The sequence below is a fragment of the Pyrus communis genome, chromosome 3 (genome assembly GCF_041283825.1).
Source record: "Pyrus communis isolate YQ-2024b chromosome 3, ASM4128382v1, whole genome shotgun sequence".
Taxonomy (NCBI): Eukaryota; Viridiplantae; Streptophyta; class Magnoliopsida; order Rosales; family Rosaceae; genus Pyrus; species Pyrus communis.
Window position 1 is genome coordinate 28,503,464 of NC_142567.1, and position 22,357 is coordinate 28,525,820.

Below are 22,357 nucleotides of genomic sequence, written 5' to 3' on the forward strand. Positions count from 1 at the left end.
ATAAATATAAACAGTACTTAACGAAAATTGACTACACGATATACGATGAACGAATATGATTGATTGATTCTCTATATTCTCACAAAAAGTATCCAAGATCCTTTCAATTGGTCCCTAATTAGCGTATATCATATACATGGCAAAACGGTTTATCTACAACTGTCTTTCAATGATAGACCATCAATCGTTTTTGGTTTTCGCTATCGGTTTTTCCTTTTTTGACGTGGTTTTTTACAAAGTTTCTTTCGGCTATGTTTGGTGAGAGATTTTCAGGTGCCGAGGGAAAGAGGAAAAGTTAGTAAGAAATAGAGAACTTCATGTTACAAAGACATGTATGAGATAAAATATTTATGAACGAATATGCTCATAAAATACATTTCTAATTCTTTCTAATATTTTGTGTTCGATGTATTCCTTATACTAACCACACCCCAATTCTTTTTTATAGCTAGCTTATGACCTCTACGTCAAGTGGCATGGGAAGATATATATGTTAATCTTAGCTTTGCAAAAATTTGAAACATCACTCTGTATTTTTTAAGAACAGAAGTTTACAGGAAGAAACACTACTTAAGTGAAGACTTGATCGATGTAGGGTTTAGGGCTTAATCATGTCCAATTTATGAACCTCACCTATAAATACATAACTAGGTTAATGGTCATCAATATCTAAAACTGCATGAAGTTTTTTTTTTTTTTTTTTTTTTTACAAAACCCTAACCAAATTACTTAGATTAACGTATATAAATATGTTTACAACATTTTAATGCTTAAAAATCTTTATACTTATATTTACCCCATCGTAGAAATTAGAAGTGACGAAGCCAAAGATTCTACTATGGGAGTTAATCTTAAATATCTATAAGCTTAAAATGAAAAAGAAAAAAAATGACGAAAGATTATATATAATAACACAAAATCATAGTTTGAAAACTCGTTAAAGACGATTTAATTTTAATCTATATTAATTAATTCTATATTTCAAATATGACATTATTAGACATAAATCGTATAATTAGGATTAGGTGCATGATTAGCTAATTAGTGATAGTTGACACAATTAAGAGAAAGAAAAAAAAAACTAAATGGTAAATTTCATTCATGAGTTATATTAATGAGGATACGGATCAAAGAATGAAAGTATCATACTTTTCAATGGACAAAAATGGCCAAAACCTTAAAGACTTTGATATGAAAAAACCAAATACATAAAATCATATAATAAAAACTTAAAAGTAAAAAGGGTCAAATGATCCAGCCTTCATTGGCTCTGCCAGTGGAAATTAGCCTTCTCACATCTAAAGCCCTTATTTTCCCACACCAAAGTATATTTTCAAGGCAGAAGCCACGCGTTGTTAAAATACTATCCTATATATTCTACTAAAAATTTCTTTTTCTGTTCTTATAGCTCATCCCTTTTTTTACTCTAATTGCACCAAGACAACTTTCAGTAAAACCTCAGATCTTATGTAGGTGATAAGACTTAAGTTGAAGAAAATAACAGGATAATAACAGTGTAATTAGTAATAAACCAATGGTTTGATCCCAAAATAATTTAATTGTACTTGGCGTAAGTTATGGCCCCATATGGCATGGGAAGATATATATGTTAAAACTTTTGAAACGTTTTGATTTCAAATTGGTGAAACTAAAGAGGTTGAGTACATTCGAAACAAAACTACACAGGGCGCCAAAACATGTTCACTCCCAATTTCTTTTCTTTTTTCGTTGGTGAGTGGATTCACATGCACCATTAAATATTCACTTAGTAATATTACAGTAGTCCATGCATGCACAGAGAATCGAGTACGTACGTCCTTATTTTGTAAGCATGCAGGAGTTTCATCACGATTCACGTGCTTCCCCAGGCTGTATAGCTGAGAAATATTAAAGAGCATGCATGTAATGTCAATTTTTATGCAGCGAATCTTCATTCTTTTGTAGTTGAGTTGAATAAATATCTTGGTACTTCGGTAGTTGAGTTGAATAAATATCTTGGTACTTTGGTAGTTGAGTTGCATTATATGACCCAACTCTTGAAACTTTATCCTTTTGAATTCATGTTAACTAATTATAGTATGACACTTCATGTATTGTGTTCTTAATATACTATTTTTTTTTTCTCTAATTGATGGCCATTAACCTAGGTAGGTAGGTATAGTAGGGGTTCATAAATTGAAGCAATGATCTTTGCAATTAGACTGCCAAGAGCAGAATCATTGATGAAGTTGTGGTGAGTGGTTGGTATTACCAAATGCACTTATGAATTGGTGAGCTTTAGAAACCAGGAGGATTATCTTCGGATTCTCTTTATGAGGATCCAAGAAATTCTTAAATCGTGTTTGTTCATCGTATATCATATGATCAGTTTTTGTCAAGTACTATTCATATTTAATTAAAAATAAAAGTATTTAAAATGATTTCTAGCTGCACGATGTACGATGGATAGACACAATTTAAAAATCTTCAGAATCCTTACAAAAAGGATCCGGAGAGGATCCTCATGGCCATACTTGAGCTTGAATTGGTGTAGGCCTAACAAATCCAGCTTTTGAAAATTCTTGTATAACTTTTTCTGTGATGATCAACAGAAATGATCAAATCAATATGTATGTAGATATTCAACTGGAAATATATGTTTTTTATATATAACAAGGGAACTTGTTTATTTATTTATTTATTTTAAACAAACGATATTATTTACATTAAAGGGGAGGAGATTGGCTTAGTCTTGCAATGAGCTGGCAATAATGTGGTTCAAATTTGTTTTTGGCGAGAATCGAACCCAAGACCTCTCATTATAAGTGAAGATGAATACCACTAAACCATATTAATACAAGAAAAAAATAAAAAAGTGTTGTGGCCTATATTAACTAAGGGGTGCGGAGATTGTAGAATAGACTTGAGGAATTGTGTGTTAATTCCCAAGTCATGTGTCTTTATTTATAGTAATAAGGATGAGAGAAGCTTATTCTCCAAGTAATACAAAGTCTATTAGGAAAGATCTTCTAGATCCCAAAGAATTCCTAATTTATCTCGACTTAGGATTAAAAAAGATAGAAAAGACTAGACACTGTTGCTACAAAGAGGAAAGGCATTAGAACATACGTCACAACAAAAAATACATACTTGGAAACCCAGAGTCATCGAAAATCCTGATGGGGTTTGGAACATTACGGCCTAGAAGAGTGACTCCCCTCCGTTGCCTATACTTCTCGACCTTGTCAGCCGCATAAGAGGTGCCATCAATAGTAATTTCTCTCTTTAGGTGGTCTTGCGTTTCAGACGTGCCGCGTTGAGCGGTAATTTTCCTCCACTGCCTCCTATACTTCTTCACCGCAGTATTTGAGGTGCCTTGAGCAGCACCATAATGATGCGATAACCGAGCGACGACAACCGCCCATAGCACCACCGCCAACAACATCCAACCTACTGAAACAAACAACACAAATTTATAAAGAAGAATGCTAGGGAGACCAAATTTTCAAACCAAATGATGTGTGATTAATAAGAAGTAAACACGTTAATCAACACTTAAGTAATAAACCAATGATCAACATCCTCATCATTTGGTTTAAAATTTATTCTCCCTAGCATTACCTATTTATAAATGGGAACTTTAACGAAAAGTTTCCGGTACTGTTTAATTTAACGAAAAACCACATTTTTACATTAAAAAGTCAATCCTGATATTATTCACTTTACCATTTATTGTGTCTTTATCATTAAAATTCAAAGTTTTTAAGCCATTTTCATTAGTTTTCCATTTAAATCCCTCAAATTTTTAATTGAATATGCTCTGCTAAATTCATATCCAATTCCCCATGCGAGAGAGTTACCTTCTTCTTGTCCAAGAAAAATAGTCATTGCTGGAGAGATACCTAAGCTAGGGTTTCTAATTTTTTTTTTAAATTTTATTATTATTAAAGGGAGGAGAAAGTTCGAAACTCACTATTACAATAATTTAGGGTTAAGGGAGTTTTAAACCTGAAACGCATAGGTGGAAGTCCAACATCTTATTTACTTAGATATTAGACTATATGCCTGAATTTAATGATTGAATTTTTAACCAATTAGGAATTTATTTTAATTTTTATTTAGGTTTCTGATCGCGCTTCCAAACCACACTTGCAAACCGCACCGAACGAATGAGTTTGTGTAATTTTTTTTTATTTACCCTAATTTTTGTAAACCCTAGCTTCGAATTTCTTGTCTATAATTGTGATCTCTTGTTCATGTTGCTTTGTCTGCAAGCTTTCTATTTTGTTTCTCTGCAGCCAATCAGCTCCGCATTCACACGTGAAAAGTAATGTTCGGGAAGAAATTTTTCATTGTGACTGAAACATGAGTAGTACATCACGTGCTTTTATATAAGTGGTGTAAAATTTTACCTTTTAAGTTATTAACTTTTTAACACATATATCCTAGTATTTGCATAGTAACACATGGTATACTATCCCGTATTTCGGTCACACTGAAAAATCTCTCATGTTCGGGGAAGTATTTCCAATGGAATTAAAGGCTGTTTCACCACCAATAAGACCAAATTCCAATCTACTAGGGGTTTAATGTTACTAGTCTACTTTGTGCAAATTCATTTTAGATTAATTTATTGGTCACTGAAATTATGTACCCAATGACATTATGTAATTGCATGGTGTTGATTAATGAAAGGCTATGATATTGTTTCTGGTCAAAAAAGGAAGCCCGATGCCAAATTGGCAAATTAGCCCAAACAAATCTCAATCCTAAGTGCCGATCTTTATAGTGCGAGCTTGTAAAGTGATTAGTTGTATGAAAATTTAAGTCGAGAGTGTGAGAGACTATTATCAGTTTAGGTCACATTAGGCATGCTGCAAGTTTCTGAGTTATTTGAGCATACTCACTGTTGATAGTTGCGTAACAAACTAAAAATTGATTGTCAGATAAAAAAATAGGAAAAACAAAAAAATAAGAGCTCGGTACTGAGTAAGGGATTGTGATTCTCTCTGGATCTCACTCTCTAAAGTCTAACAATTAAGAAATTCAAATCGTTTAAGAGAAAGAGATCCGGACCCTTATTATGTATAAAATGAGGTCAATAAAATGGATCAATAAGAACCGCATAATTTAATTTAAGTGATTCAGATTTCTTAATGCTTGCTTTAAACGGTGAGATCCGGAGAGGATCTCTCAAACTCCTAAGTAGACTATGTAGTTGACATACTTGTCCGCTTCTTTAACCACCAAAAATTGAGCACAACGGAAAAAACTGTAAAAGCTGAAGCACGCAACACAGCACCAACACCTTTTCCCGGTAAGTGCTTCTGCGGCTCTGCCTCGTGTTTGTATTGAACTCTGATTCTTTAGATTCCACTTTCTGGGCTTATGTTTGTTATATTTCTCTGAGGCATTCCGTCGAACAACTACAGTGCGCACTATTTTTGCTTGCTTTATCTTGAAATTGGTATGAAAAATGTGTCACTGGCAAGATTTTGATATCTGGGTTGCTCGTGTGTTGCCTGAATATTGATTCGGGTTCGTAAATATATTGTCTTTCATCGTTTACACCGTTCTGCTTTGGTTTGTAGAACATAATGTTGTGTTTGAATGGTTTGTATAACAGCACTCTTTTTTTATGATTTTCTGTCGTTATGTTGAATTTTGTAGAGATGAATATGGCTTATATTAATTGAATCCTACTCTCTCTCGCTACACAAACGTATGGATAGATGGATGAATTTTCGTAATGGTAAAGTAACAGAATGAACCAAAGCAAGCTAAATTGGATCCCGAAGGTTTTAGTTTAGGGATTTTTCGTTTTAATTTTTTTACGAGAATGAAATTTGTAAGTCCTATGCAGTCATCTTGTTCACTATATGTTTTCTTACAAGACTTTCAGGATATGCAAATATTTATTTCAGAAATCACAGAGGTAGTGTACGATATGAATGATTGGCTTAGAAATAATTAGTGCTGTACTTTTTCTTGTGGTGCTTGTCATGCTCGTTCTCGTGACCTTTTCCTGATTAATCTTGGATCAACAAATATACGGCTGATGTTGAAATCCCATGAAAGCATTATTCCTCGTGTGAGTTGGTTGCCTCTTTGAGTTTATTGGTCGCCTCTTTGAATTAATCATTACAGTTCATGAGCCTAAAATCAAATTATACCAATTTAATAGTTTGTTTGTGATTGTAGCGTATGAATCAATGTGTCTAATCACTGTGGTGTGATTATTTTTCTTAATTCTTATGCTGCGTGAAGTGATTCATTTGTTTTAATACTAGGCCTAGAAACTTAGCCATAGATTGCACTGTTATAGTTGCTTTCCAACTTCCTGCTCGTACTTATAATGTTTTGTTTGTCTAACTGTTAAGCTTTACTGGACCTTTAACTTTCGTTTGCTTGGATATCCAGGGTATTGAGATCAGTGAGCATTTCCAAATGGAAATTTCAAGTTGCCGACTCAGTTGTGCTTATTGTTAAGTTCAACTGAGGAGAGAATGCTCCATTTGACGAGACTAAAGAGATCCAATCAGCTTACTGAAATTCTTCTAACCTAAAATTTTCTTTCATTAACGCCTTTAAATTGTCCACCCAAATTCTACCGTCGTCAGAAAGCAACATTGAAATTGATACGATCGCCAGAATAATTAACAACCATGCTTATCCTGATCAACCACTTCACCCGACTCTTCTCCAGTACATCCCACCACAAGTTCTTTCCACCAGTTTTGTGGAGAATGTTCTTGGTCACCTTTTCGCAGCCCATTCCAGCGGTCTTAAGGCCCTTGAGTTCTTTAATTATTCCCTCAATCATTCCCTGTTATGTCCAAGCTCAGACGGTTTTGAAAAGATGCTGCACATCCTTACCAGGATGCGTTATTTTGATAAAGCTTGGGAGTTGATGGCCAAAATAAGCAGGATGCACCCGTCCTTGCTTACCCTTAAGTCAATGAGCATCATTCTGTCGAAAATAGCAAAATTTCAATCGTATGAAGATGTCCTTGAAGCATTTGAAAAACTGGAGAATGATATTTTCGCTGGGAGGAAGTTTGGTACTGATGAGTTCAACGTACTCCTTAGAGCATTTTGCACCGAAAGGCAGATGAAGGAGGCACGTTCAGTGTTCATGAAGATGCGTTCTCGCTTTTCACCCAACACCAAGACCATGAATATCTTGCTCCTGGGGTTCAAGGAATCAGGAGATATTACTGCAATAGAACTCTTTTACCATGAACTGGTTAAAAGAGGCTTTAAGCCAAACAGTGTAACTTATAACATCAGAATCGACGCTTACTGTAAGAAAAGTTGCTTTGCTGACGGATTGAGGCTTTTTGAAGGAATGGAACAGGAAAACTTGTCGCCTACTTTAGAAACAATCACTACACTGATCCATGGAGCAGGGTTGCTCGAAATCCAATCAAGGCACGACAGTTATTTGATGAGATTCGCTTGAGAAATTTGCTTGCGGATACTGGGGCTTACAATGCTTTGATGAGTTCACTTATTAGATCAAGAGATCTGAAGTCGGCAGTCGCCTTGATGGATGAGATGGAAAAGAATCATATTGAGCATGATGATATGACTTACCACACCATCTTCTCTGGCTTGATGAGGACATACGATATCGAAGGCGTTTCCAGACCATATCATAAAATGGTTGACAGAAGTTTTGTGCCCAAAACGCGAACGGTGGTGATGATAATGAAATTTTTCTGTGTAAATCATCAGCTTGATTCGGGTTTGCATTTGTGGCGATACCTAGTGGAGAAAGGATATTGTCCTCACGGTCATGCATTGGACCTTATGTTAACGGGATTGTGCTCCCGCGGTAGGGTAAACGAAGCATTTGAGTGCTCGACACAAATGGTGGAGAGAAGGAGACGTATGAGTGAAGCTTCATTTCGGACATTGGAAAGCTTTCTGGTTCAGGAAGGTGAGATGGAGAAGCTGAGGAAGCTGAAGCAGATGATAAGGAAATTGCATACCCTGTTGCCCCCAGGAAAAGGGCATACGATCGCTGATCCTGCATAGACTGACACAGAATTGTAGGGACGTTCTTTGTTATAAATGGATGATGTCCATGCTTTTTGTAGTTTGTTTGTTGTTGTTGGTATCAATCCATGATTTACTAATCACGAAAACAATCACTTGGTTAAAAGAGCATATATTGATGGCATGTTGTCCATCTAGTCTTCTAGAAGAATAGAAGTGCTTCTTGGCGGCCAAAAGCACTTTTGACTGCAATTTACAGAAAAATTAGAAGCAGTTTGGCCCAAAGAAGCGCTTCATAGAGAAGCACGTGCTGTATGTTTCTTCATGAATCACTTGCAAGTGATTTTCCAATTTAGCTTGTTTATTGTTAAAGCGCTTCTAATAGAAGCGATAATGAGCACAATTGCTTTATAGAGAGAATCTCAAAGGGGTAGTGGTTACACGATGCACTTGAGATCATGGGTTAAGTTTCTCTTCCGTGGATTTTATTACTAGAAATTTTTAGAAAGAAAATCATGAATAAGGAAATTTATTACCACCTTTAAAAGATAAACTTATCCTTAACAAAAATCCTTAATAATCCAATAAAATCATGCATCGTATGTAACTTAGCTTATATAACAATATGTGAGTAGTTGAAAATACTGCTTTAGTTATATTCCCGACTCATATAAGTTGTTCTCTGTGTTTGGATGTGGCTTGTTTGCAAATTTGCAATAGAGGTCGGTGTCAAACCGTAGTATATATCCTTTTCGATGTGTTCATACCATACGATATGAGGGGTACGGTTGACATTTCACATACTGTTACACCCTCCAATATATATGGGGAAAAATAATGTTCTCCACCACTCAAAAACCCTAATCTTGTTATTCTCTCTGCGCTCCCAACTCTTAAAGTTCATACCTTTTTTGTTGATCAAATTTTCCCGAGAAAATCCGATATCGAGCGCAATGGGTTCGAAGTCGAATGCCGGCCATCCTCACTCAGGCGATGGCGCCAGCCCTGGGTACGTCTTCCTTCCCTCCCTCTCTCTCTCTCTCTCTCTCTCTCTCTCTCTCTCTCTCCATACACCCAATTTAGCTGTTTTCTGTTTGGTATTCGAGAAAATTGGATCTTTCTGAGAAAATAAAATTGAAGATTTTATGCATCTTTATATTTTCTAGCTGGAGTTTCTGTTGTTTCCTGTATTTTCTCGTTATTCAAACATTGGGGCATCGTTTGCGGCGTTTCCTCACGTTTGCTAATTGTTTTTAATATTTTATCGGTAATTCGCAGAAAGATCTTCATCGGTGGATTGGCAAAAGACACTACAAATGGTGAGTTCTCTTTTCTAACGTAAAGATGTATAATTTTTTTTATTTTATTTTTACCTTTTTGTTGTGTTCACAAAGTTAATTAGCAAAGGTTATTCTTTTTCTTCCCTGTAAGAAGTAAATTTAAATTCAAGTTGTGGCATTGTGCGGCGAAATTATGTGGCATGAAATTAGTGAAGTTTATAGAATCCTTATGGTTAATTTTTGGGTTTATAATTGACTTTGGATGATTTTAGATTATTTTTCAGCTTGCTTGGTTAGTTGGCTTTGTATGGTTTTAGATTAAATGCAATTTATCGTTTTGTTTTGTTACTAATGTGTTGCGCTTTCTTTTATTTTATTTGCTTGGGATCAATAGCAACATTTACCAAGCACTTTGGGAAATATGGAGAGATAGTGGACTCAGTGATAATGAAAGATCGCTTCACCGGTACCCCACGGGGATTTGGGTTTATTACCTATGCCGATCCATCAGTTGTTGACGCAGTTATTGAGGAAACTCATGTTATTAATGGAAAGCAGGTAAAGTAGATGTTTAGGACTGCATCTTTGTATGGTTTACTGTAAATTATGGTGCTCAGGAATTGATGCTATTACTTATTTATACTCTTTATTTTATATATGACATTAATTCTATGGATAATGCAGGTTGAGATCAAGCGAACCATTCCGAAAGGTCAAGGGCAATCAAAGGATTTTAAGACAAAGAAGATATTTGTTGGTGGCATTCCATCATCAGTCTCCGAGGGTATGCTTTTATGTTTTTATTCTGCTTTAGTGTGTTTACAACACGGAAGGTTGCCACTTTCCTATTAGTTTCACACTGAACTTTTGCTCGACATTTACTTAAGCTTGTTTGCATTACCATCTTCATTCCTTTTACTTGGTTGCTAAATTTGTGCAGATGAGTTGAAAAGTTTCTTCTCTGAGTATGGGAAAGTGGTTGAACACCAGATCATACGAGACCATGAGACCAATCGTTCTAGAGGCTTTGGGTTTGTTATTTTTGACAGTGAGGAAGTTGTAGATGAATTGTTATCTAAAGGAAACATGATTGATATGGAGGGTACCCAGGTGAGCTTGTTTAGAAGGTCTCTGTGTAAACAGCATGTATACAAAATCCTTTTTGACATGGAGCATCAATTTTTGCATTCTGCTGTTTTGTTAAATCTATGCATTAAAGGGTTGTTATCTTTCGTTTCCGTTAGTTATTATAATAATTCAAGTTAGTTATTTGGAACTAATTTTAGGTGGAGTTTGTTACAGGTATAGATCTTCTCAGGAAGGGTGATCACAGTAGCTCCATTTCTAAATAATCTAGGTTAACTAAGTTGCTTTGTTGTAGGTGGAGATCAAGAAAGCTGAACCAAAGAAAGCCTCAAATCCACCATCTGCTCCTGCATATGGTAGCAATTCTAGGGCTCGTTCTTTCAATGATGGCTTTGGTGGATATGGCAGTTCTTATGGTAGTTTTGATGGAGGGTTTGGCCCTGGACCCTATAGGACACCAGGTGGTCTTGGTGGTAGATATGGTGGTGGTTATGGCTATGGTTATGGTAGCGATAGTGGCGAATTTGGCAGTGGTTATGGGAATTTTGGCAGCAGTAGCTTAGGTGGCTATCGAGGTGAGACTTCCCTTGGTTATTCTAGCCGCTTTGGACCATATGGTGGTGGTTATGGTGGGGGCTATAATGCGAGTGGTTTAGGTGGTTATGGCCGAGGCAATGAAGGCTATGGAAGTTATGGAGGTTCAAACTATGGTGGTGGCTATGACTCTGGTCCTGGTGCTACTTATGGTGGAGGAGCAGGTGGACCATATGGAAGGGGGGGATATAGTAGCAGTAGTCGGTACCACCCCTACGGAAGGTAGAAATAGAAGGTGCTAGTGAGTACCATCCCTATGCAAGATAGTAATGAAGGATTTTCGATGCAATTGCTTAAACTTTGCCATAGAAGTTTCACACAGGTTGCTTAGATTCGTCTGGCACTCGGTTAGGCACTTTCTTGGAACTGTTAGAGACTCCCTATGGTTGCAGTTTGAGAAACTTTTTATGGCGAGAAGAGTTTATTAGTCTATTTCTATATTGTATGGTTTAGAAAAACTATGTAGATTGAAACACCTGGTGTCTGCTGCAGACGTCGTGTAGTTTCATTATGATTTAGTATGTTGTAGACTATAGTATCGGATGATGGAGTTTATTACAATCTAATTAGTGATCTAGATAGATGCTCTAATGGTTTAATTTATCTGCTTAGCCTAGCCTGTGATGTTTACATTAGCATTTGGTCACTTATAGTTATATTTTGATGCGTTAGTACTATTATTCGTGTTTCCTGTCCAGGGCTGTAGTTTTGTATGTGCTCCTTCGTTAGGGTTCTTCATTAGGGTTCTCTTCGTGTGCATTCGCATACGGCCTTGTGTTGAGATTCAGGTGAATATTTTTTAACTTGCCTTTGTAAGATGGTACTCTTTCATCTGTGATTCTACTTTCCAAATCATTAAGAAATTATACGAGATGCAAGTTTCAAGTGTGTGATTTTCCAGTTTGGCAAACGCGGTTGATTGCTTTTGGTAGAGGGAAAATTTGACCTTATCAGTTTGCCCTAGTTCTGTTTTCAAATATCTTTCTTTGTATTTTTGATTGCTGTGTAGTTTTGATTGAACAAAATGTGATGCATTTAACTTACTAATTGCTTATACAATTATATTTACCCCCGATTTCTTCCAAGTTTTTCGAACTTCGGGAGCAAAACTTCCTTCTTCCAAATGGTCGGGCACGCCTTTTTTCCTTTTTTTTCTGTTGATGCAACTGCCCTTGTTATCGTTCTCTTCGCCAGCCGAAACCCGCCATACTCCAAATTTCATGCCCAAGTTTTGAGTCAAGCACCTGCTGCGCTAGCATGGCTATTTAAACATTGATGCTAATTACCACCAAATAAATAGGAAGACAATGATCGAACTGTGGGCAGTGAGCAAGGATGGAACTAGCAACATGGTTATGGCTAGGTTCGGCCTCCAACAGTTTACGAATGATTTTGTAAGCGATTTTTGCACGCTTTTTTTAAAAAACGATTTTCGCACTTTTATTTGACCTTTTGCACTTCCCTTTTAAACAAAGTAGTCATTAAGCAAAAAATTAGATAAATTCAAAATTATTAAGACTAGTGAAGATAATTGATGAATACGATTCAACAAAGAAATTCAAAACTCTTATTTCAACGATTGTATGATTTTAGATTTGATGATTGTTGGCAAACATGATCTTTGAGAGAATATTTAGACTTTACAAAAACGTGTGTAAAAATTATGTAAAAAAATAATGTCTCGGATTCATTCATTGATTTATGTGGGGTAAAAAAAATCGAGAAAAAAAGAACCGAGTTTGGTTAAAAAATAAAAATAAAAGGAAAAGGATTCAGCGTGGATTCTTTTTCTGGAAATTCTAGAGATCTCATAATCGTAACTGTTTATTGTATATCGCGCGATTAGAAATTATTTTAATATTTAAAATTTAAAATTAAATATAAATAATACCTAACGAAAATTATCCGTATAATGTATTCCCACGATCTCCAGGAAAAGACGAAATATTCGCATAGCAACGTTCAGATCCCCAAACTTACAAAAACACTGAAATTTTGGACTCTCTCTCTCTCTCAACTCTGCTTTCTCAGTCTCTCTCTCTCTCTCTCTCTCTCTCTCTCTCTCCTCTGTTGCCGGCGATTCAGCAAGTGAAGTCCAACTCAGTGAGTGATGGGTGGCGAGTTACGTTACGAGATCGCACAAAATGCCTACGTAAAGCTAGTGCTACACGCTCTCAATCACAAGACCTCCGCCGTCAACGGCATCCTCCTCGGTCGCGTTTCCTCCCACAACGATGTCGTGGAGATCACCGATTCCGTCCCTCTCTTCCACTCCCACATCGGCCTCCTCCCCCAGCTCGAGATCTCCCTCATCCTGGTGGGTCCCAAAATCCTCTCTTTTTCTCACACCACTTTGTTCCTCTAGGGTTTCAGACACTCGAATTGGGATTTTCCCGGGAAACAAACGGTGCCCTAACTCTGTAATTTGATTAATTTTTGGTTGTTGTGATTGAATTGGGACAGATAGAGGAGCACTTTGCTGCTAAAGGAGTGAGCATAGTGGGGTATTTCCATGCTAACGAGAGGTTTGACGATCACGAGCTCGGCGGCATTGCCAAGAACGTCGGCGATCACATTTATCGCTACCTTCCTCAAGCCGCAATTCTTTTGGTATGCAATTTTTCAGTCCATGAAGTTCTGTTTGCGTTGTATGTTTGCTTTTTTGGTATTGGGTTTTAACATTCATGTCTTTTCATCCATTTCTAGCTTGATAACAGGAAGCTTGAAGCTTTGTCGAAGACTAAGGACCGGAGCCCCGTAGTGCAGGTGTGTATCTTTAACTTTATCTGTTTGGGGGCGATGCATATTTATTTATGAAAAGCATTGATCTTTTTCTTTGTCTATTTATATGATAATGGGTGCATGAGTGTATGAGTGTATTTGATTGTATGAACCGCTTGTCGGTCTTAGCTAAAAAAATGTGAGAAATGAGAAATTTGTGTGAGGTATGCGTTTTTGTTTTCCTAGCGTAATAATTGGACATTATGTTTCAAAGTTGTTGGTGTCGATTGTTGTTGATAAACTTGGGAAGTTAACCATGAGCTTGAAGAACTAAATAATTTGGTATATATGTACACGAAGTTTTTGAGATGTCTTTTCTAACATTTAGAAGACTATATTTTGATGCCAATCTGTGCATCTCACAGTTTTTTTTTAAGTCATTTTACTGAAATAGAAATGAACTAGATAAAGGCATACTCCATGAGCTAAAGTTTCTTGAGAAGCGGAACATCCACAATGGGATTGCAGGTCAGCCTAATTCCTAATCCAAATGTAAGGTGAATGAGATTACCTTTTGGACCTTCCTTTCAAACCAACTCTAAGCTACAAAAGCTTGGAGTGTAATGTGCTTTAGGCTAAGTTAATAAAGTTTTTATTTTTGGGGCTGCCGGAGTTGTTTCCTTCTTTTGGCGGCCCAGACAGAAGCTAACATATTTTTAATAGTCTCATACACTGTCATATTTTTCATCCTCACCCACCCTTCATAACATTTAGTTTTCTTGTATTATTTTAGGATTATCATTTAGCGAACCCGCATTTTTCTAAATTATAAGCCATTGCTGAATTTGGGGATACTAGATTTCACCTACTTCCTGCAGATAACCATAGACACCATCTTTTCCCATTCCTAATCTATGTTCTAGAGTATCTGTGTGACCCTCACATTTTCCATCGTTTTCTTCATTAGATCAATTTTTAATCAAATTGGTGTTTACTGCATCTTGAAGAGCTCCTTCAGAGCATCTCTTAGAATTCTTTACCTTATCACTATTGCAGAGCTCCACACTGTTTGAACTATGCCCTGACATGGCTTCCCTTTAATATCTTTTGGCGTTGATATATTCGATTGTTTGGAAAGCTAGCATGGTGAGGATTGCAATAGAGTTTTGAAGGAATTGGCAATAGTCCTTATTCGGGAAACAACAAAAATGAGATATTATTATCTTTTTGGTAATACCGAGGACTTAGATGGACAGTCTTTGTTAAATCTTCCGGAAGTTATTTGTCTTGAATTGATTCTATGTTGAAACCATCTTTGATTCTTTAGTGACCTCATCTTCTTTGATATTAACTTCGTTTTATGTTAATCCAGTTTTGTATTACCTGATTGTTAGTTGGATCTGATTCTAAGTGATTTCATCTTCGTCGACACTAACTTCGTCTTCCTCCTATTTAATCTTTGTTTTTCTACCTTTCGAAAAATCAGCTCTACACAAAGGATGCATCCAGGACTTGGAAGTTAGTTGGATCGGATGGAAACCAGTTGACCATCAAGGAGCCATCAGCAAATGTTGTTCTATTGGATTACATCTCTACCGAAAAATGGCAGGATGTTGTAGATTTCGATGATCACCTCGATGACATTAGCAAGTGAGTGCAATACACCTTAATTTTTGTTATCTTATTTTCAACTAATATTCGTATTGATAGGGTAAACTGATGTTGATTCAAAATGTAAATGACAGGGACTGGCTGAACCCAGAACTATTCAAGTAAATCGGCCATCCCTGTCGGTATTGCAAATGGCTCCATGCTTAACTCAGTTTCTCGTGCTGGGTTTAGAGGACAAGGGGGCATACATTGACGTCAAGCTCATCACTTTCTTTTTTGTAAGGAATTTTCAGAGATGTAAAAAACTGGATATCAATTATCTTCTCATACTTTTACGTTCGACGCCATAGGGTTTCAGCATCTTCTTTTGTGGACCACTTCAAATGAGGTTTATGGTTTGGTTGTAGAATTGGAACAAAAATGTCAATTCAGTTTTGCACCTCAAGTTATCTTTCCTTTGCATCAAATTTTCTTGTTAACTGGGTTTACAATGTTATGTTGTTAGACATTGGGTTAACGTTGTCAACGCAATCATATTTACGTGAAGATTGTAGCTCAAGTGGTTAAAAACATTGACCGGAAGTCTTTGGTTCGCACCGTTGGTATAAAACAGGTGTATATGATTTCGTCCTACTTCCTTCATTCCCTGTATCCATTCTTTATTAAAAGATGAAATGTCGATATAGAGTAGTTGACTTGTTTATAACACTAGTAGATAATATGTGGACGGGAATCTGCTCTTTGTTAAAGTACAAGCTACTGATATTACGCAGACGAACTGTTGGTAACATTGGTAAATAAGTGTTGATAGCAAACGGATGGATGAAACGTCTTATCAAATGCATTATTTTACTTGAAATGCTTTAAAAGTTTTAAAATAACTAAAAACGTTTTCGGTGAAAGTGTTTATTTTCAGCGAAAGTGTTTATAGCCGAAGCTCAAGAAACTCCACACTTATGTAAGTGCACCCAAAAATATATTTTGCACCTTAAGTTCCCATTTTACCCTCACTCGTGTATAAAACCCAAAGGCCGACGCTTCAGAAGAGAAGAAAAAAACCGAAACTCAACTACCTTTTGAAAAGTCTCGATGCTTTCAACGGTCACTTGCCTCCATTTTCATCCTCTGAACCACATCACAGACTCTCACACTCCCCAAAAGCTTACAGCAACCCACCTCCTCCACAGCTCCGCCTCCCCATCCGAGCTCAAACAACTCCACGCCCACCTCATCATAACGAACTCTTCCCTCACCTCCCTCCCTCCCTCTCGAATCGCCTTGGTCTGCTCACTCAACCCCAGCTTCTCCTACGCCCGGAAACTCTTCCACCACCTTGATACCTCCGAGACCGAAGCCTGGAACTCGTGCCTGAAAGCACTGAAAGCCTTTGCTTAAGGCAACGACTCCATTGAGGCAGTTCTGCTTTTTAACCAGCTGCAGAGCTTTCGTGTTTCACCAGATAGTTTTAAGCTGTCTTTCGTTCTGGAGGCATGCACACGTTTGTTGGATGTTTCCATTGGAAGGGTGGTTCATGGGTATGTGGAGAAACTTGGGTTTCAGTCGAATTTATTTTTGATGAATATGATTCTGAATTTGTATACATTGTGTGGTGGAGAGATGTGTCCAGGAATATATTGATGTCACAGTTGGTAAAGAGGGATGATATTAAGGGAGCGTATGATGTCTTTTTGCGGATGCCTGGTAGAAGTGTGAGGTCATGGACGTTGATGATTTCAGGGTCTGTTCAATGCGGGAAGCCTAAGGAGGCGATTGGTTTGTTTTCGGAGATGGAAGAGTCTGGCGTGAGGCCAAATGAGGTGATGTTAGTGGCTGTTCTTGTGGCGTGTGCTGACTGGGGGGACTTGGGTTTGGGTAGGAGAATTCATGAGTTCTCGAACCAAAGTGGGTTTAGCAAAAATGTTCGGGTTTCCAACACTTTGATTGAAATTTATGTCAAATGTGGATGCTTGGAGGATGCCTGCAAAGTTTTCGATGGGATGAAAGAGCGAACGGTTGTGTCATGATCAGCTATGATCGCAGGGTTTGCCATGCATGGGCAAGCTGAGGAAGCTCTTAAGACTTTTCTCTAAAATGATTCAGAAAGGCGTGGATCTGAATGATGTATCCTTTGTCGGAGTGTTGCATGCTTCTAGTCACATTGGGTTTGTGGATCAGGTCGTGATGTCTTCACCAGCATGACTAACGATTATGGTATAATTCCTAGAATTGAGCATTACGGTTGCATGGTCGATCTTTTAAGTAGGGCAAGGCTCCTTCAAGAGGCTCACGATCGAGTTTATCACAAACATGCCTATCAAGCCCAATGGTGTCGTATGGGGAGCTCTCCTTGGCGGATGCAAAGTTCACAAAAACATTGAACTCGCTGAAGAAGCAACAAAGCACCTTTCGGAATTGGATCCACTTAATGATGGCTACTATGTGGTTCTGTCAAACATTTATGCAGAAGTACAACGGTGGGAAGACACAGCAACGGTGAGAAAGATAATGAGGGATCGAGGGGTGAGAGGACGCCCGGGTGGAGTTCAATTACAGTGGATGGAGTGGTTCATGAGTTTGTAGCCGGGGATGAAACCCGTCCTCAAGCTCAAGAGATCGTCCAAATGTGGGAGAAACTACTTGAGAAAATGAAGCTATGTGCCTAACACCTCAGTTGTTCTGCTAGACATGGAAGAGGATCAGAAGGAAAAATTTCTCTATCGTCATAGAGGGAAATTAGTGCTGGTTTTCGGGTTCATCAACACAAAACATGGAACACCAATTCGAATTATGATCTTCGTGTTTGCGAGGACTGTCATGCTGCTTTCAAACTTATATCAGCAATTGTTAGTACAGAGATCGTTGTGCGTGACCGTAACCGGTTCCATTGTTTCAAAGATGGCTTTTGTTCCTGCCGGGATTACTGGTAAGACGATCTACACTCCTAATTAAGAACATTATACAGTTCAACTAACATCATTTTCAGTGACAATACATTTTTCAGTTTTAAAGATTACTTTGAATCTCTGGCTCCAAATTATGAAAAATAAACAAACTATTTAATTGCACAAGAATAAAACTTGTCTGCAAAGTAATTCAAACTAATTCACTAAGCCGCTACATCTTTCTGAACTGCCATGATGGTGAATAACATCATCATCATCATCATCATTATCATAAAAAACTAGAAGACTGGGCTATGATTTGCAAACATTCTAGGATGATTTTGAGCATATCTTAGAGAACTGGACATCCCTTAGTCCTTATCCCTGGTGCAGTAGGACACTTGGCCAACGGACAATGGTCGTCTTGGTCCAGACCCCACCACTTTGGACCCATAATTTCCTTGGATTGGAGGGTGACATATAGGGTAACTGCTGTAAAGGCCACACCGGCATCCAAAGCAGCAGATAGGATATAGTTATGCCTAGCCCACCACCCCTTGTGCTTTCTGTAAACATACAAGTTGAAAACGAGTGCAACTGAAAACCATGACAAATAGTTTATGGCTTTCGCTGGTGGCATGACACCGGTTGATCCAAGGATTATAGGCATGTTTATGTGCCGAATCCACTTCTTATTGGGGAATTTTTTGTGGAGTAGCCAACCGGGAATAGGTGACAGAAAGCCGAGGAGGAAGAACCAGTTCAACTCTGGGTAGTTTCCTTTCTTAGTGAACATTCTGAGTGGGCCTATGACTCCCCATATGATTGAAGCATTGTAGAACACATCATCACCCGGGCATGTCCACGGACTTCCCGCTGGCAAGTTTGCTGGATCACAGATGTTCTTCACAGTAGTGAGAAGCCACCATGATGTACCAAAGAAGGCACTTGTAGCCGTCACTGTTCCGGCTAACTGAACATACAAAAATGGACAATTGCATGTAACTATGTGTTTCTGTTTCATTATATCATATGAAAAACGAAACAAACATTACTAATATTATTATTACTACTAGGAGTCTGTCGATGGTTACCTGCACTATAAACATGGACTTGGGGGGGATCTTCATATAGTGGCCTAATTTGAAGTCACCAAGAAACATGAGTGCCTGTGACATGCTGATATATCCATAGGTCTTGAAAGCCACATTAGCCAGAGGCCTCCCGGGATAAATGTACCCGATAATTAACTCTGTAATTATGTTGAGCCCTGGTTGCTGCACAGTAAATATTGAAATGAGCATAAAAGGTATTAGTAGTCCTTGGAACACGCTTCGACTTTATTAAACCCGGGTATAGGTAAGATATTTGTAGGCATGTTCATGTATCTACGTATTCAATGTAATACACAAATGCTGTATCTAGGGTTGGCCGTACCATGTTTGTTGTAGCGGCAATAACTCCGATGGGTAGGGTGAAAGCTAGTGCAATGGTACAGGCGAGTAAAACTCCCCACCATGGAAGTTGGAGCTGTTTGCCGAAACCTTCACAGGTAAAGATGGCAAGACCAACCATGAAAACAAGGATTATCTGGAACCACCATTCTGGGACTGGTTCATAGTTCCTCTTCATAAGTCTTGTGTGGACGTCGCCGAGCTGATTTTTCACTGCACCGGTCGTCTTTCTCCACAGATGCCAGATTTCTCTGTTTTTTCATGATCCATGTCCCATAAAAGAAGATAACAAGGAAAAAGTTATTAGTTCTTAAGAAATATTGCAGAGTTCGTGTATAGGAGATTACGAGCGATAGGTTAGGTTTCAATTTCTTCGTCTGAGTTAAGGTAATGTTAGGGAGATCACATTTCTTTACCGCATCATATCATGCGAGTTATGCTAGTAACTATCCCAACTTTTAACGTCGAAAAAGAGAAAAACTTACTTTCCATGATAGAGTCCAACATGTGAAATAGTCGATGTAAGAGTGGCAAAGCCCCAGCCATAGGTGAGGGCAAAGAAGGTACTGAGGTGGAGTTTACTGTAACTGTTATACCGGGGCAAATCGATATCGAAAGTTTTCTTATTGAGAATTCTCGAAACGTTGTACTTTTGGCCATCAACATCAAATGTCTGGGAGGAAAAGATTGGGAATTTCTTTGCATCATAGGTATTGGTCCAATACGTAATAGGCAAAATGATGTAAAAAATCAGAACAAAGCCAATTAGCATGTTGATCACAGCAACATCTGGGTAGGCTAGAGGGCTGCCCAGGAAGGCGGCGATGGTGGACCAGTCGAGGGCAAACGAGCCAATTCCGAGGCCCTTGAGGCCGGAACCAATCTGTTGCGCAGTGATGGAGTCCTTCCAAATCCAACAGACGAAGGAGAGAGCTGTTAGGGAAGGGAAGAATAAGCTTGGGACAATGTAGTACGCAAAGCTGCATACGAAAACAATGATGAAGAATTGCATCCTGGTTCTGCCTCCTTTGGGTCTCTTTTCCCTTTCATGCAATGCCCTGCCATTAATTCACATTTTATGATTTAGTTAATTCAAGGAGCGGGAATCAAACACAGAACTTTGAAAACAGGTCTGGATACTCTTAACTGCTTGAGTTACGATCGTCTCTTTTGATAAAATCGATCATATATGTACCTGAATAGAGAGACTTGAACAAGATTTGAAGGCCACCACATGTAGGGTGAGTCAACAAGAAATTTTCTGAATAATCCAGCCCATCCATATCCAAGCATCTGAAAAAAATATTCATAAAAGTAATGCTTGATGTGGTTTAAACTGGCATATTTGACCATAGAATTTGACCCAACGGTTTAAACAGAATGACTAAGTCCGTTGAATCAAACCCAACAGTCAAATATGTGTTGACATTAAATGCCTATGGGTATTTAAGAAAAATTGTGATGCGATGCCCATTTTAGAGAAAACCCTAGGCAAGGATCTTACTTCCCCTGCCACGTGTTAGTTTGAGTGACATTCGTGTTTTCCAATCAAAACATAGCTTGTGTTATAAGTTTTTCTCAATGATTCAAATTCTGTAACACATATTATCTTTTAACTAAGGTGTACGGGCCGCTCCACATACCAAAAGTCTGGTCTTAAGGTTTTCTTCGAGCGGGTCCCCCCTATACTAACTTTTATTCAAAGTGTGGTATGAAAATGGGGTACAAAAACTTGCCTGAGTGGTTTGAGATAACAAGAAGGCTGCCATGATGTGAATATCTCTGTGGTAGTAAGCCTTGACAATTGTGATAATGTTAACTGCATAAACACTGTTTGATCCAGAGTTTGCAAATATAGTGATCAAAACATGTTCTTTCATACTGAAAGGTCCCGGATTCAAAGAAAACGACCATTTTGTAAATGGGACTTGGAACTCCGTCGCAGGAAGGACCGCCGCCATCAGCTTTCCTAGGGGGAGGACTACGATTTGGGCCGAGACTGAAGAAACGTATAGATGATTTTGCCGGTACCCGAAAAATTGGTTCACGAAAGCAAGAATAACGCATGATAGTAGGCCGAGAACCCATGTCCGGAACGTCATGGTCGGCTCCGATGGGTCGTCTGTGGTTGGAACCGTTAGCCTAACTTGCTCAATTGGGCAGTCATTCACTTCTTCATCTGTTTGCATGTGCAACATGTATACAAAAATCACTCGTTAAACGCAACAAAAACATAAAGGGAAAAAAAGGAATGTGTGCATGTATCGAAGTGTGGTATGACTGTAAGAAGAAATGGATCGATTTTTTTTTTTGTTTTTTTGTTTTTTTTTTTCCCCGGGGGGGGGGGGGTGTGCGCGCGCTTACCGACGATGACGTCGATGTTGAAGTGAGACTTCCCGCCAGGTATGTCATCGTCGTACTTCACCGTCATCGGTCCTTCTTTGCCTCCTTCACTGTCTTTGTTTCTCCTTCAAACAAATAACAAAGCCTCTCAAACTAGTTTTATGTATGCTAGTGTCTCCAGTGCACACACACAGAGGTTGAATTCATGATCCTTGAGAATCAAATTATTGGAAGTACATTTATTGATCATCTTGTTGACGAGCTTTTATAGAGTTGAGAGTCACTTGGTGCAATTGGTGTCACTTCTTCTATTCGAGATCTGACCAGCGGAGATAGTGGTGAGAAAAAATTGTGGTCCTAATAGCAACGCTTTTTCAAAAAAACCGTTTTGTAGGCCTAAAATCTG

The 22,357-nt window shown here is 38.1% G+C and overlaps 3 protein-coding genes and 2 pseudogenes across 4 annotated transcripts; 4 read left to right on the plus strand and 1 right to left on the minus strand.

Moving 5' to 3' along the window:
• Window positions 1-5,158: 5,158 nt before the first annotated feature.
• On the plus strand, window positions 5,159-8,135 carry LOC137716533 (pentatricopeptide repeat-containing protein At3g61360-like; annotated as a pseudogene). Its single transcript, XR_015961059.1, has 2 exons — window positions 5,159-5,296; window positions 6,400-8,135. The product of XR_015961059.1 is annotated as a pentatricopeptide repeat-containing protein At3g61360-like (transcript).
• A 625-nt stretch (window positions 8,136-8,760) lies between these two features.
• On the plus strand, window positions 8,761-11,617 carry LOC137715474 (heterogeneous nuclear ribonucleoprotein 1). Its single transcript, XM_068454816.2, has 6 exons — window positions 8,761-8,989; window positions 9,259-9,299; window positions 9,655-9,818; window positions 9,945-10,044; window positions 10,201-10,370; window positions 10,642-11,617. The coding sequence occupies exons 1-6, from the start codon at window positions 8,805-8,807 to the stop codon at window positions 11,164-11,166; spliced, it is 1,185 nt and encodes a 394-aa protein (XP_068310917.2). The 5' UTR covers window positions 8,761-8,804; the 3' UTR covers window positions 11,167-11,617.
• Window positions 11,618-12,917: 1,300 nt separating this feature from the next.
• Window positions 12,918-15,739, plus strand: LOC137715803 (ER membrane protein complex subunit 8/9 homolog). Its single transcript, XM_068455150.2, has 5 exons — window positions 12,918-13,257; window positions 13,404-13,550; window positions 13,647-13,706; window positions 15,148-15,311; window positions 15,407-15,739. The coding sequence occupies exons 1-5, from the start codon at window positions 13,051-13,053 to the stop codon at window positions 15,435-15,437; spliced, it is 609 nt and encodes a 202-aa protein (XP_068311251.2). The 5' UTR covers window positions 12,918-13,050; the 3' UTR covers window positions 15,438-15,739.
• Window positions 15,740-16,347: 608 nt separating this feature from the next.
• LOC137715164 (pentatricopeptide repeat-containing protein At5g66520 pseudogene) lies at window positions 16,348-18,199 on the plus strand (annotated as a pseudogene).
• An 18-nt stretch (window positions 18,200-18,217) lies between these two features.
• On the minus strand, window positions 18,218-22,192 carry LOC137714154 (oligopeptide transporter 1-like). Its single transcript, XM_068453434.2, has 7 exons — window positions 21,973-22,192; window positions 21,345-21,787; window positions 20,804-20,901; window positions 20,094-20,666; window positions 19,592-19,859; window positions 19,249-19,431; window positions 18,218-19,127 (listed from the first exon to the last, which is right to left on the minus strand). The coding sequence occupies exons 1-7, from the start codon at window positions 22,037-22,039 to the stop codon at window positions 18,507-18,509; spliced, it is 2,253 nt and encodes a 750-aa protein (XP_068309535.2). The 5' UTR covers window positions 22,040-22,192; the 3' UTR covers window positions 18,218-18,506.
• Window positions 22,193-22,357: the final 165 nt, after the last annotated feature.